This window comes from Protopterus annectens, chromosome 10.part0 (assembly GCF_019279795.1).
Source record: "Protopterus annectens isolate FY-2018-M chromosome 10.part0, PAN1.0, whole genome shotgun sequence".
NCBI lineage: Eukaryota > Metazoa > Chordata > Ceratodontiformes > Protopteridae > Protopterus > Protopterus annectens.
Window position 1 is genome coordinate 54,579,365 of NC_056744.1, and position 15,402 is coordinate 54,594,766.

General features: G+C 45.0%; 1 protein-coding gene across 2 annotated transcripts in view; it reads left to right on the forward strand.

Moving 5' to 3' along the window:
* OGFOD3 (2-oxoglutarate and iron dependent oxygenase domain containing 3) overlaps positions 1–15,402 on the forward strand; it is a 964,739-nt gene that overhangs the window by 478,997 nt on the left and 470,340 nt on the right. For both annotated transcript variants that reach the window (XM_044085017.1, XM_044085018.1), the window contains one exon: positions 13,505–13,544. In XM_044085017.1, coding sequence (XP_043940952.1) covers positions 13,505–13,544 — 40 coding nt within the window. The remainder of the gene's footprint in view (positions 1–13,504; positions 13,545–15,402) is intronic.

Genomic DNA, 15,402 nt, shown 5'->3' on the forward strand with positions numbered 1-15,402 from the left:
GACCACGTGCACGTGGCTCTGGCCAGGCCCGACAGGGATCTGTGTCCAGTCAACGAACACCTGCTTCTGATGACAGTACCCAGTCTGGGGTTGGTACTGGATACGGTCCGTAGCACCCCTGCAAGGCACAGGTACCGTGTCCATGGCGAGAGACACTGATCTGTATGACCTGGCAGGTACAGTCTGTGGCTGTCCACAAACACCAGTATATGGCAGCCATGAGGTGGAACTGTGTGCATCCATACACACATGCGAATTGACAACACCTAGGGCTACCGCATACACGCACACACTGCATCAACATTGCCCCACCTTCTACTGCTGTCCCTCACCAACACACATACACATACATGTCAATTGGTGGTATCGGTGGCTGACTCAGGCATACCAAGTTCACACCCTGTGCATATGATGAAACTGTGCCACCTCCTGCAATCTGTAACAACTGTGCAGGTACAGGTTAACATGTTGCTGATGCACACGGTGACCAGATAGATGTGTAGTAATAGTATCATGTTGTTAACAGTACTGTGTGCTGAATTAATTGTGGGTATATCACAGCATGCCTGATGCAGTAAGTGTGTGATTGTCATGTCCTGTTGTCTACACCCATGGTAAGTACCATAGTGTATCATCTGCACATGTTGGCATACTGGTGGTAATTATGTCAACAGAAGGCTACATACATAGGTAGCACAGGGGATAAGGTAATGAATGTAGTAATACGCAATGATGGACATGTAAATTGCAAGTGGCATGTTGCCCACACTAGACTCTGCAATGCAGATGTTTGAGGATGTTGATGTGTGCAGTTCTACACGACTGGTACAGGACACACAGGAGCACCCTAGCACTGCATGCTCACATCTCATACCATGCTAGACAGCCCCAACACACAAAACTAACTGTCACAGGAGGGAGAGTCCCCATATATGTCAGGGATACTGTGGTGGCAGGCCAGGTAGCATACATCCTACTAAGTATGGAACCACTGAGTGAAGGCTCAGTGTCTGTTATTTGACATGTGTATTACTGCAGGTATGAGCACATGGGTTTCCATCCAGTTATTGTACATCCTGACAATACATGGTCTGTACACTTGTGTGCACTGAGACTGGACCCTAGCCATCTGACCCGTCTATTTCCATGTACATGTGCATAGTGCCTGCATATTTGCAATGTTACCTACTGGAACTGGGACAGCTTGTTTGTTGTACAATGGACTACATGCAGCCCTGTTTACTGTAGCTTTGTTTGCATGCATGTTTGCTTGCAATTACCCTGGAATACTGATCACACCTGCAATGCATAGTTATAGAGCTTCTGTGGACTCCTAGTGCCATCTGCATAGCTTACTATATGTATGTCCATGTCCCACTTGACAGGATGTCACTGTTTGTCTTGTTCACATGTACATTGCCTGTGGCACAGTGCATATGACTTACCTGGCATGTGTCCACGTGAGCAGTCATATATGGTACTGCTAACTAATCACAGGCACTACACCTTCACATATTCATCTTCTGTTGAACTACCTGCTTCGCTAGGGACGGCCTGCACCTGTCACCCCTGGGCTTTCAGATATTGGCAAAGGCTCTTGCTACCCCCATAGTGCCTATGTTAGGCAAGGCTCAAATGACAAACCCACCTTCATAGGTATCACAAGGGATAAGAAACTAAGAGTAATGCTACCCAATGCCAGAAGTCTAAACCTCCAGATGCATGCACCCAAAACACTCCTTGGCATGGAGAACATCGATATCTGTGCAGTAACAGATGCCTGGTTCAGGGCTACTGAGAGCACACCAGCACTACCAGGTTTAACCTGGTTGATTTCTTTGAAACAGTCACCAAGGCCATTGACGAGGGAAGGTGGTTCACACAGCCTACCTGGACCTCGCAAAGCCTTCACAACAATACCCCACTTGGGCATTCTAGAGAAGCTCACCAGCTTAAATATAAGCCCCTATGTCACTAGATGGATTGCACAGTGGCTCAAGGACAGAACCCACATGGTTAGAATTGCTGGAGCCATGCCAGACTCCAAACCAGTTACGAGTTGTGTCCCACAAGGCTCAGTCCTGGGACCTCTCTTGTTTGGTATATATTTATTGGAGGTACAGGCCAACACGGACGGACTGTGGCTGACCAAATATGCAGATGACTGCGAACTGGCCACCATAATCGACTCTCCAGCCGACACAAGCATCTTCCAAAGGGGCATCATAGAAACAGACAACTTGTGCCAGAGCCATGGCCTTCAGCTGAACAGTGTTTAGAAAGGGGAATATGCATCCTGTAGTCTGTTCACCTAGTTGCCAAAAGGGACATTGTCCTCACACACTAACCCCCCTCAGCCAAAAACACACACTTGCCATTTGCAGGATTCAAACCCCTATCTGACTATGTTATGACACTCGTGACGGACACATTAGCAGAGTGTGCTATTCGCATTACTGGGAGGTTTCCCTTCTCTTGCTGTACTTATAGGGTGCTGACATCATCAGTGTTTAGAAAGGGAAATGTGCATCCTGTAGTCTGTTCTCCTAGTTGCCAAAGGACATTTCCTCACACACACTAACCCCCCTCAGCCAAACACACACACTTGCCATTTGCAGGATTCAAACCCCTACCTAACTATATTATGACACTTGAGACGGACGCATTAGCAGAGCGCGCTGTTCGCATTACTGGGAGGTTTCCCTTCTCTTGCTGTACTTATAGGGTGCTGACATCATCAGTGTTTAGAAAGGGAAATGTGCATCCTGTAGTCTGTTCACCTAGTTGCCAAAAGGGACATTGTCCTCACACACACTAACCCCCCTCAGCCAAAAACACACACTTGCCATTTGCAGGATTCAAACCCCTATCTGACTATGTTATGACACTCGAGACGGACACATTAGCAGAGTGTGCTATTCGCATTACTGGGAGGTTTCCTTCTCTTGCTGTACTTATAGGGTGCTGACATCATCAGTGTTTAGAAAGGGAAATGTGCATCCTGTAGTCTGTTCACCTAGTTGCCAAAAGGGACATTTCCCTCACACACAATTGCACACACACTAACCCCCCTCAGCCAAACACACACACTTGCCATTTGCAGGATTCAAACCCCTACCTAACTATGTTATGACACTTGAGACGGACGCATTAGCAGAGCGCGCTATTCGCATTACTGGGAGGTTTCGCTTCTCCTGCTGTACTTATAGAGTGCTGACATCATCGGTGTTTAGAAAGGGGAATGTGCATCCTGTAGTGTGTTTTCCCAGTTGCCAAAAGGGACATTTCTCTCCCACAGACTTACACACACACCAACCCCACTCACACACACACTGAGCATTTGCAGGATTCAAACCCCTACCTATGTTATGACACTTGTGACGGACGCATTAGCAGAGCGCGCTCTTCGCATTACTGGGAGGTTTCCCTTCTCCTGCTATACTTATAGGGTGCTGACATCATCGGTGTTTAGAAAGGGGAATGTGCATCCTGTAGTGTGTTTTCCTAGTTGCCAAAAGGGACATTTCTCTCCCACAGACGTACACACACACCAACCCCACTCACTCACTCACACATACACACACACACACACACACACACACACACACACACACACACTGAGCATTTGCAGGATTCAAACCCCTACCTAACTATGTTATGACACTTGTGAAGGACGCATTAGCAGAGCGCGCTATTCGCATTACTGCAAAGTTTCTTTTCTCCTGCTGTACTTACAGGGTGCTGACATCATCGATGTTTAGAAAGGGGAATGTGCATCCTGTGGGGAGGCAGACACCATGCACACTCTGGCTAAGGTGTCATTCCCTAGGGCAAACAGCCTAGTGTTGACCTCTACACCCATATGTTTAATTGTCAAATGCACATTATTTGTTGCTGATAGACTGTTTGCACATCTTTATTGCCATAGCATTCCCTGTTTGTATGAACAACTTGTGCATCTGTGGAAGATGTTTGCATATGGGAGGGATCCACTATATCACGTATGTCTCTGTAGTCATTTAACTGTGTGCACTGCGCAGACTGCTGTAATGTGGTTGGTTCCTGGAATAACACGTACAAATACCAGATATGTGTGTCCAACTGCTAAACTGAGATTTGGCCTAAGTGTGTGAGCATGCCCAGTTCAGCCTTCCCATGGCATGTTGTCTGACATATGTCTCATTTATCAAAGTGTGTGAGCATGCCCAGTGTGAGCATTCCATATGTTGGACTCTGCAGCCCACCACATTTGTGGATGAGTGTGAACTTCAACAAATATCACCCGTTTATGGTTGTGTGTTGTGTGTCATGTTGTGTAGTTACTGTACAACTGCTTTGTGTGTGAACACAACAGGATTATACTGTGCCTGCAGTGTTTGCATGGGATACTTTGCATACAGTTGTCGACATCCTTTCACACTGACCTAACACTGTAGTACTGTATAGTGTACTGGTAGTACTTTGACTGTGGTGGACAGTATCCTGGGCTTTAGTGCTAGCACGGCTTTACATTTCGATAGTGAGCACAACAGCCTGGTTAGGGGCCAGTTGTGTACATCTGACCATGTTGCATTCTGTTCAGATATGAACTACTTAAACCAGGCTTGTCCAACATTGGTAGTGTATTCCACAACATAAGTGTACATTTGCAAACACTAGCGATGTGCCCTAGTCCATGTCTAATGCTAGTTGGAGAGTGTGTTTGTCCTTCAACACACATTGTAAGTGGAGTTTGCCATGACATATGTCATGGTTAGTATACTGTGCCTCTGTCTACCTGTGACATGACAGTGATACCCAGGATAAAGCTACCATCTCCCATTCACTCATCAAGATTCCTATTGAGGAAGATTGATAAGTGACTCTATGGGTAGCCTGTACTGGGGGTTCACTCATGGGTGGGGGTGGCTTCTGTGTCATGGATCATGCAGTACAGCTTGTCCTATGTAAGTCAGTGCTGGGGTTCAGGTCTCTCATGTGCATAGCTCACTGCCATTCAGATTGTACAAGGTGCAGCATGTTTATTGATACCAGCAACACAGGCAACACATGGCATCTGTGCAAGCTCTTTGATACTCCTGGTGAGGTACTGTTGGGGACTTTACGGTTGATGGAGGTGTCTGCTGAGGTACATCCCACAGGGGCTATTGTAGTCAATTGTACCGCTGATGAAGGATGACTGCAGAGCCACAATGACCTCCCTTATCTAGATCTGACAACCTTCATGATTAGGTGGGTATATGGTATGTTTCTGTAAACACTACAGCACATGTTTGTCCAATGCAGGATATCTATCACCTTGTGTCCCCAGGTCTCTCATTACATGTTAACTACATAATGGGTTAACACCTATGTGGTAATTGGTGGGCACTTACTGTATATCCACGGGGGTTGACTATACACTTTTCTGCAATTAGTTGCTGACATGGCTATGGCACCAGTTGTCTGTTTCTATGTGGCCCTTTTGTGGGATGCTTGTGTCAGCTGGTGGATCATATGTGGTGAGCAGTTTGTAGTCCTCTGCAAACATGTTCGGACACAGTCCTTCCATGTTTGCCTGTACCTATGGGACATATATCCCAGACGAGGGAGATCCCAGGACCAAGCCTTGTGGGATGCCAATTATATCTGGTTTGCAGTCTGACATGTCTGCAGCATGTCTGACCATGTCTGTTCTGTCCTTGGTCTGGTTTGCAACCCCTCTACTGACACAGGGGTTTATATTTAAGCTGGTGAGCTTATCTATAATGAACACATAGGGTATTGTATAGAAGCCTTTGCAAGGTCCAGCTACGCTGTGTGGACCACATTGCCCTCATCAGTAACCTTAATGACTGTTTCAATTGAGTCAAACATGTTTAGGGGCAGGATCTGCACTTAAGAAAGCCACACTGGGTAGGGTCCGGTGTCAGTAGGTCCCCAATATCTTTACGTCTGTGGTACATGCTGATCCTTTCCATAGCTGTGCAGACCGAGCTTCTCGGGATTCTGGGGTAGTAGTTTTCAGTATCCATTCAGGCAACACCTTTGTTGAGAAGGACCACTGTTGTTGTACACTGCTCTTTGGGTACATATTCTGTGGTAAGGCTGACATTGAGCAGTAGTGTGGTTTGGCATTCCATTCATCTTGGAGTCCATGTTGCACTAAGCCCAGGACACCATCTCATACCATTGCTGCTGTGTGTTTTGTTTTGTAGATGTTGGCTGTTACCTCAGCATCTGCAATGTCAGGGGGTCAGCAGTCTGCTGGGATAGATATTCTGCATTCGGGGGTGGGGGGGGTAGTTTGCACTGCACCTGTCAGGATGTATGTTGGCAATATGTGTGTGTGTTTGTGATATTTGTGTGATTCAGAGCATATCTGTGAATTCCCAACATGGTTCCTACCATCAGTTGTGAAAGCCTTGGGATTATCCTTAGTGTCCTGTACAATTTGTATCTTCATAGGTTCATAGGTTCATACTAGGCTATCCACCCTAGGGCATTTGTTAGCCTAGCCAGAGTGTGTGTGGCTTTTGCCACCCCTTGCTATGTGAATATTATGGCCATTTATGATTTGCTTTGCTGTGCCTCTGTCTGGACATGACACAGTGAAGACCCCCAGTGTAACTCTACACTCATCCATCCACTTGGCAAGATTCCTGTTGAAGAGTGTCAGTGAGGGGCTCTGCCTAACATGGAGTGGGATTCTGGTCCAGGGTGTGGGGAGCCTCTGGATTATGTATCTGTCCCACCAGCACATCCTATTTCATTATTTGTTGAGGTTGACATCTCTCACTCTCACAGCTCCGATGGCTTTGAGTTTTCTGGGGTGGAGCATGTCCATTACTCCTGTGTTGGGCATGGCCTTCTACAACAGGCATGCAATGCCTCTGTGTAGGCAGTATGTGACTGCATTCAGCTGGGGTGTCTATAGCCAGGCAGCATATGACATATATTTGAGACCCTTTATCCTCTTGGTGAGGTACCTTTGAGGTCTTTCTAACTGCTGCAGGTGTCAGGTAAGGTACATCCCATATGAGGCATTGTACTAGATTATGGGTGTGATAAGAGAACAGTATAGGGGCACAATGACCTCTGTTGACATAGATGTGAATCCTTTCCTGATACGGTTTCAAATGTAGACAGTCTTCCTAGCCACATTGGCAATGTGGGTGTCACATAACAGGTTACTGTCCACTTGTGTCCCTAGGTCCCTGGTTACTCCTTCCATACATAATGGTTTACCACCTATGTGGTAATTTGTGGTACCTTGTTTGGTATTTGGTGGGACATTCATACTGTCCAGTGTCTTCAGGACGGCTGGGTAGGGTTCCTGTGTGTGAGAGTGTGGTCTGTAGCATGCTACAGACTGTACAGCAGTCTTGCCTACAGTTAGTTGCACATGGGTGGACTCCAATGCCTTGTTCATTGTCAGTTACCTGGACGTATGGGTGTCTGTGCTGAATATGGATACTCACCCTCCTTTTATGTTTTGTTCCAGGTTTTGGGGCCATGACACATGATATGTGGTATAACCTGGTAGTGCTGGTGTGCTGTCAGGAAGCTTGCAGCAGGTTTCTGTCACTGCACAGACATCGATGTTCTCCATACTGGGGATGGCCTTGGGAGCATGCATATTGGGGTTTACACATCTGGCATTGGTCAGCATTACCCTTATGTTTCTTTCCACTTATGTTTTCTAGGGTGGTGGCTCAGTCTTTTCAGCCTTGCCTACAAAAGGCTCTATGGAGGTGGCAAAGGCCTTATCCAATATCCAGACGCCCAGGGGTAACAGGTGCAAGCCATCCCAAGAACAGCTGCGTGGCTTGTCAAGCATGACATCCCAAGCAGACAGACATTGATCCCCTTGGAATGACACCAGTAAGTGTGCCACTTGCTATGACTGATCATTCCGTGTTTGTACTGTGGCATTATTCTTGGTAAGGGTAGGATGCTGCAAACGGTCAGTGTCATACCGGCCTGGACTACATAATCAGAGAGCTCATCTATGTCTCTTTTCATGTAGTCTAGGGAGGTACATCTCAGGTCATTCACGCCAGCATGGACTATGACTGCATCATATTTCTACTTGCTTTGGAGTGACCAGCATACTTCTGTTATGTGGCGTATTGTGGCAGCCTACAGGCAGCTTACTGTACCCTTTCCCTTGTTCAGTCTGGTGTGCGGGACAGCAGTGTGTCTGACTATGGAGTCACCTATTACAACTGTATCAGGCATGTTGTTTCTCCTTCTGGCCTGTGACTGTTTGGCACACCAGCTTTGTGTACTATGTGTTGCATGTGCTATGTTTGGAGGTTGTTTGATTGGGTGTCGCTTTAGAGGCCTCTGTTGGTGTGCTGTGTTTGCAATTTGTGCCTCCGGGAATGTTTTTCTGTGTTTATGTGTTTGGTTTGCAGTTGTGATAGGTCTATGTGGGACTGTGTTTGTGGTGTGTGTGGTTACCTTCTCCTCCTGACTAGTTTTGGGAGTACTGAGTTAAGGGAGCTCAGCCTCCAGTTTGGATAGATGGTTGCATCTCTCACATATATTTGTATTTCTTGGGTGGAGTTGGGGGTTGTCTGTGTACTTGGGGCAGGTGTAACATTGCCTCAGGATTCACAGATTCAAATTGTTGTGGCTGGCCTTAATGGATTGTATGTGTGGACAGATTGCATTGCCATACTACTGATCAGTGATTACTTCATTGTTTATGTTTGCTCTATCATGTAGTAGCTTCCTCATTCTCTTGCATGGTTTGGTTATGGCTGGTGTCCACCATGCCAGATTCCTGCGTGTATGGCATTGTGTCTTGTTTTAATTTAGGATTGCATAATCCAAGCATTCCTGGCAGTGTTCATGGAATGGCTGTATTACAGGTTCTGAGGTGTGGCCCGTATTTTGCACCTGCACAGGACCTTTAATGGATTCCACATCAGTTTGGAGGAGTGCAAATATTGCTTAACACATGTTTTCCACTGTGGTTTTCTGGCCAGGGACTGTGGTCAGGATTTGTATATCCAGTGTGATTACTCTATGGTCTAGTTTTACCAGTGAGCAATACACTTCTCATCTTGCCATCCAGTACCCATGTTGCTGATTATCACATCCAGTATGCTTACCCCTCTTGTGGGAGTGGTACGTTGCTCCTGGGCCTTTTGGTTTATGGATTCTATGAACTTTTGTCCTACGCTGTTGGAGCTAGTATAATGCTCCCAGTCTATGTTTGGGTATTTTCAGTCACCCAATATAATGTGGTTTGGAGGACATGATATATTCATGTATTCCAGCATAGGCCAGGTGCAGTTCCTGGTGTTGGGACAGTAGTCTGTAGCAGGCTATAGACTGGGGGGCAGTTTTAGCCACTGATACTTGACCATGGCTAGTCCATGCTGCTTTTTGTTGTGGTACCAACATGGGGGGGTGGTTATCCTTGACAATTCTTGCTAGTCACCCTCCTTTTGTAGCTTGTTCCCTGTTTTGAGGCTGTATAGCACAGTATGAGGTGTAACCTGGTAGTGTTAGGGTGCTGTTGTGAGCCTTGACTCAGTTTTCTGTTACAGTGCAGATATCAACATTCTCCATACTGGGTGAGTTTAGACTGCATGCATCTTGCTGTTTCGACTTATCCCTTATCTTATTCTTATCCCTTCTGATACCTATGGAGTTAGGTTTGTGTTTTGAGCCTTACCTATTCAGGGCACACTGTGGGTAACAGCAGCCTTTGCCAGTATCCATACAGCCTGCACTGATAGGTGCACGCCAGTCCTAGCAGGTGGTGCATCATGTCATGCTCAGCATGTCATCCCAGACTGGCACACATTAGATCCCCTTTGACTAACTGCGATACTTCAGTCAATTATTGCACTTGATCATCTCATTGTCATGTTGTGGCATGATGCTTGGTGAGGGTAGGATGTTAGTCAGTGTCCTCAGGTGTGCATATAGTACATGGTGTTACATTACTTAACACATAGCATTCATGCCTCAGGTGGTGCTGCAGGGCTGCCTCTGTCGGATGCGCATATTACACTTTCCTGTACATGTTTGAGAGCAGGTTGTGTCATGTTAGGCATCCCTGTTACTATATGAGTGAGTCAGAGAGGGTATCATTCCCAGGGTTCCTACTGAGCCAGTGTATGTGCTATGCGTTGCCTCTTTGCCAAGGCCAGGGCATACTGGGCACGCCTCCTTCTGCCTACTGGGGCAGGCTCAGGTTGTTCCTCCTCCGAGTCACGCTCTGCCTGTGATGCCCTTGGCAATGGTGGGGCGCTGTTTGGCCCGGCCCTATGCTGGTCCTGCTGCAGCTGTTTTCGCAAGATCATATTATGTAGCATAGCACATACCATGACAATTTGGGTACATGTAGTTGGTGTGTACTGCAAGGCTCCACCAGATGTGTCCAGACACTGGAACCGTGACTTGAGCAGCCCAAACACACGCTCTATTACATTACGTGTTTGTGCGTGTGCCTCATTATGGCGTTCCTGTTCAGGTGTGTGTGCGTTTCTAATGGGTGTCATCAGCCACGGCTCCAGTGCATAACCTGCATCCCCCACTAGGTGTCCATGCGGGATGTCCCCATTGGCAAATGTCTGGTACAGCTGCGTCAAATGCCAGATGTGGGAATCATGGTAGCTCCCAGGACAGCCAGCACACACATTCATTATTATGCCCTGGGCATCACACACGACCTGGCAGTTGATGGAGGAAGCCCTTGCGGTTGATGTATGCCCTACCCGCTCACCGGCTGGTGCTTTGATGCGTATGTGCGTGCAGTCTATTGCACCCACTACCTCAGGGTATTCCGCTATTTGCTGGAAGAGACGCATTTTGCTGGCCAATACCTCACGGGCATTGGGGAAATATACATGATCACCGACATGTGCTGACATGGCATCCAGGAACTGGTGCAGTACCCTGGAGGCTGATGCCTGTGATATCCCCATCATATCACCAGTTGGTCTCTGGAAGGTACCTGTTGCTAGTATTCTTAGGCCAACACATACCTTGGTTTCCACTGGGATGGGTTCCCCTCTGTTGGTTCTGTGTGTGAGGCGTGGCCTACACAGCTCCACTATTTGCTGCAGGAGGTCTCTGTCCACTCTATAGCGCTCTACTATCTCCAGCTCATGTAACCCGTGGTAGGTGACCCTGGGCCTGTACACTCTTCTTCGTCTCCTCACTGTGGGTTGTCTGGCACCATCTGCATTGTCACCACCCTCAGCAAGTCGCCTATGTCTCATTATGACAGCTATGGCAGCCCCTAACATTTCTGCTCTGAGTTCAGCTTTTTCAGTTTTCACTTCTGATAACTTAACTCCTGTCTTGCAGTGTCTCTTGAGAAGAAACATCCTGCACTGCTGTTTGCAGAGTTTTAAGTGCTGGGCTGGGATACTATTCTGCCTGTGTAATTGCCTGCATCTAATTGTTTTCACCTGCTAGCTCCAGCAGTATTCCCTGCTAGCTTCCTACTAAATCTGTTGCTTCCTTTTTCCTTTCTGTTTCCTCAGGGTGGAGCCGTGTGTAAACCAGCAGAAACACGCTCACATTGGCTTACACGCGCGCACACATACTTACACGGTTCAGAATCTGCTTATTCAGATTAAAACGCGTGCACACCCGCGCAAACAGTGTTAAACATCTCCCAACACGCTCCCACATGCTCAGTCTGCCTTACACGCGCGCACACTGCCTTACTCGCGCTTCATGGCGCGCACACGTGCACATACACATTCAGCAAGAAACTTTGGTGTAGGCAACAGTGTACACCTTCCATTTCTTGACTTTCTCATGCTTCAGGTTACTTTGCCAATGGCCACATATTTGGCCATTGGCATGCTGCCTGACACATATGCACCCTTTATTTGGAGCTGACATGGCTCCATTGCAGTTTTTGCAGAAACGTACTCAGTTGTCAACTAAGTACATTTCTGCAGCTAAAACTGCTCTTACACGGGCTGTTCTGGGCTTCCTGGATCGCTAATCATCCTCATTTGCATGTTATTCGGCTGCAAGTGAGGTGATTAGCTTATCCACGCCCACTCCGTGTAAGAGCCGTTTTAGTTGTCTCTTACACGAACTTTGGGCTGTTCCTGGATCGTGAAGGCTGCATGGAGTCTTACACTACTCTTAGACTCCGTGCAAGCCTTCGTGAATCCGGCCCTGTGTTTTTATGAGAAGTACTGTTTCTCCTCCCACTCCAGTGCCTGGTCTTTATTTGGTGAATAAGGTATACCTCTGGACTGTAATAAATGAAAACTCTGTATTTGGTTTTAACCGTGTTTCCTAAACTGGTGTAATGCCAGGACTGTGCTTTGCATGTTTCATATAAGTCAGTGTATTAGGTCTACTGTCCAGCTTAAATGAGATGTTCTGAATCCTTTACACTTTTATAGGCTTGCTTTGATTGGAATTATGGACAGTGATATTAGTTTTGATAAATGTGGATTTATTTGTATCAAGAGTTATTGAGTTCATCCTTCTTGATGTTTACTGATTATTCTCATGTTACTGGCACCCAGTCTTACCTGCTAAATGTATAAGGTCCCATTTGGACCTAGGGTGCTTTGCTTGAATGCTGTTATGTAGCTGACATTATTATGCTAAGGAATTCAAAGCCATTTTGTTGCCAAAAAATGTGACTACTGTTGTGTAATGCAGACACAGAGCCACAGGCTCATTAAGAAAGCATGTATACCTTTCTTCTTGCCCTTCCTGTTTTCAGGATGATCATTGAGTGAGAGCAGCATTAAATGGTTGTGGATGGCATTTGCAAGAAGGTAGTAGATGAACTGTTTATCCAGAGAGTAATCTGAACTACACGTTATTGATAGCTGTAATAAATAATTTAAAATTTTAGTTTTCTCTGTGTATATCTAACATTTGGTTGTAACAGCTTTGAGAATATCACAGTGAGCACTGACTAGCATAAACATTTTGGTGTCCCTGTACGTCCAAACTCTGAAACAGTGCTGAAATAAAGCTCTTTGTATTTACTTTTGAATCCCATAACTCTCTTTTTCAGATCTTTTGGTATTTATTTTTGCACAAGTTGTATGGTCTTTGGGTTGCTTGCATTTTTTTAGGCTCATGAAAAGTACTAAGCAATCCGTCTACAGGCTATTACTATCCAGTAAACCATTCATACAGAACATGGCTTATATATACAGTTGTAATGTTAAACAATGCAATACTGTTTGTAACAAGAAGAAAGCACTACAGATAACACTGGATGCCAAAACCTGTTTGGAACAAGAAGTATGTACTTAGAGACATGATAAAATATTTAGGCTACCTAAATTTATCAAAGTATTGCAACGAAAAATGTCAGAAAATAGCTTGCTCATGTAATAACTGAGTTGTAAGAAATAGGACTGTACTGAACATTATAGCTTGTTTATATGTTGTTAGTGGGTAGCCCTGCTAGGCCCTTCTGCTTCTGTACATCAGGTTGCTATTTACAGAATCAGTAGAAGAAGTACATGAATATTTGTGGGTAATGTATTCCCTTGTGACTTTACAGACTAGCAGAAAGAGGGCTTTCACTTGGAGGATCTGATGGGGTGAGTAAAACATTTTATTTTTACTCCACTGACATTGAAAAGTAAATTTATTCTTTTTGGTAATTATTTTTTGAAAAGTCTCAAGTAAGTTGTGTTTTTATTGGTCAGATTAAATGATGTGTTTCAAAACGGTGCTTTTCTCAAAATTTGTTGTTGAAAAGAGGTATGTGCAAGCATTTGCTGTTTCTTTAAACAATGTTGACACTGAAGGTTATTGTTAAGTAACAGGGTTGTAGGGCTACAAGAGGGTGTGGGGACATAGTAGCTATTACCATACCTTTAAGCCTCTTAGTGCAAGAAATCTGGATGAAACCTGACAAAATGGGGGGAGCAAAGGCCCAAAAATAAGGACACATTTTAAATGTTGAGCTTTGCTAGAGTAACAAGGTGTGTGTTAACATACATTTTCTGAAGGATATGAATTGTGAAACTCAAATGTATGTCATCGTTTCCGGACTTCAACCCTCAGATCATCCCAGTGATTTGCCAGTAAACCACAAATTTTATGGGGAACAGACCAAAAATATGAAGCAGAAATTTGGACAGTCGAGAGGTATGGGTATTACCTTCTGCATAAAACGTTTAGCTTTGACTATTTTTTGTGAGTTCCTGGTAAAATGTTGTCTGTTTCTTGGGAGACCCCCTTCTGTCAGATTCACATGACTGCATGAAATGTATTTATTCTCAAACCAGTAGTTTGTCTTCTGTTATGGTTGTGGGAGCAGCATGCTGCTGCTGCTGTGTAAAGCTAATGATCTGATAAGAAGAGGTCTATCTCCAGTAACCAGTGTGGGGGGGGGGGGGTAGGACTGCTCAACAAATTTATTTGTTTAACTTTATTAAGTGGGGTTGAGTTATGATCCACATGTACCATTTTGATGCCAGAGTGCAGTACAGACCAGTAAAAAAAATATTTATATTATATATATATATATATATATATATATATATATATATATATATATATATATATTAACAGCACCAGGCTACTATTTTTGTTTTGCAAGACAATTTTTTGGGGAGAATCCTTACCTGTGATATTTTTCTGTTTATCGCCCTTACTGTCTGGTGTCATGAATTACTGTTATGTCTCCTTTCTTTTAGTGGAAATGTGTTTTTTGTTTTCCTTGGTCTTGAATCTAGGCCTACAGTTTGTACCACTCTTGATGTTAGCTTCTGTGTGTTTTAAATGTGCCAACAATCAGGCCATCCCACGTGTTGTGGTGGGTGCATTAAGTGTTGTTTTGTTTAGGATCTTCACCTAATGGTAGTCATTGTATCATGTGCCTGTGATTTAGTGATGCAACAGACAGAGGCACAAGAAGGCCTTGGAGAGTTTCCTTCTGTTCAAAAGCTTTCTACTTTTCTAATAAACTCTCCAAACAAAATTTTCAAAAAATCTCTGTGTGTACTCAAAAAAAAAAAAAAAAAAATCGGAATGTTCCTCTGAAGCAGCTGCTCAGGATTGCTTAGTTGATCCCTCCATCATTGGAAAAGATTCATTGTCTTCTTCTGGATTTTCTCACACTGGATTAGTATTAAAGGATATGGATGGATCTGTTGGTGAACACACTTAAGCTCCCCACTGTCACAGTTACTGTCTCTCCTCCTCCATCTGTTCAGACTTCTAGTTTTTTTCCTCCCTTCACTCTGTCACTCAGATTCGTACAAGGCATTCCCCTGTTTTTTGGTCTTTGGCGGCATCATCATCATTATCATAATCATCATGCATATTTCATACCTTCAGCTTTTGCCTCTGTAGTTTGGGGTTTGGGTGTGGGGTGTTGGGATAAGGGAACTTCTTTTTCTGGCTGATATTTTTCTCTAGCATTGATAGTACTATCACTAGTTCTGCCAT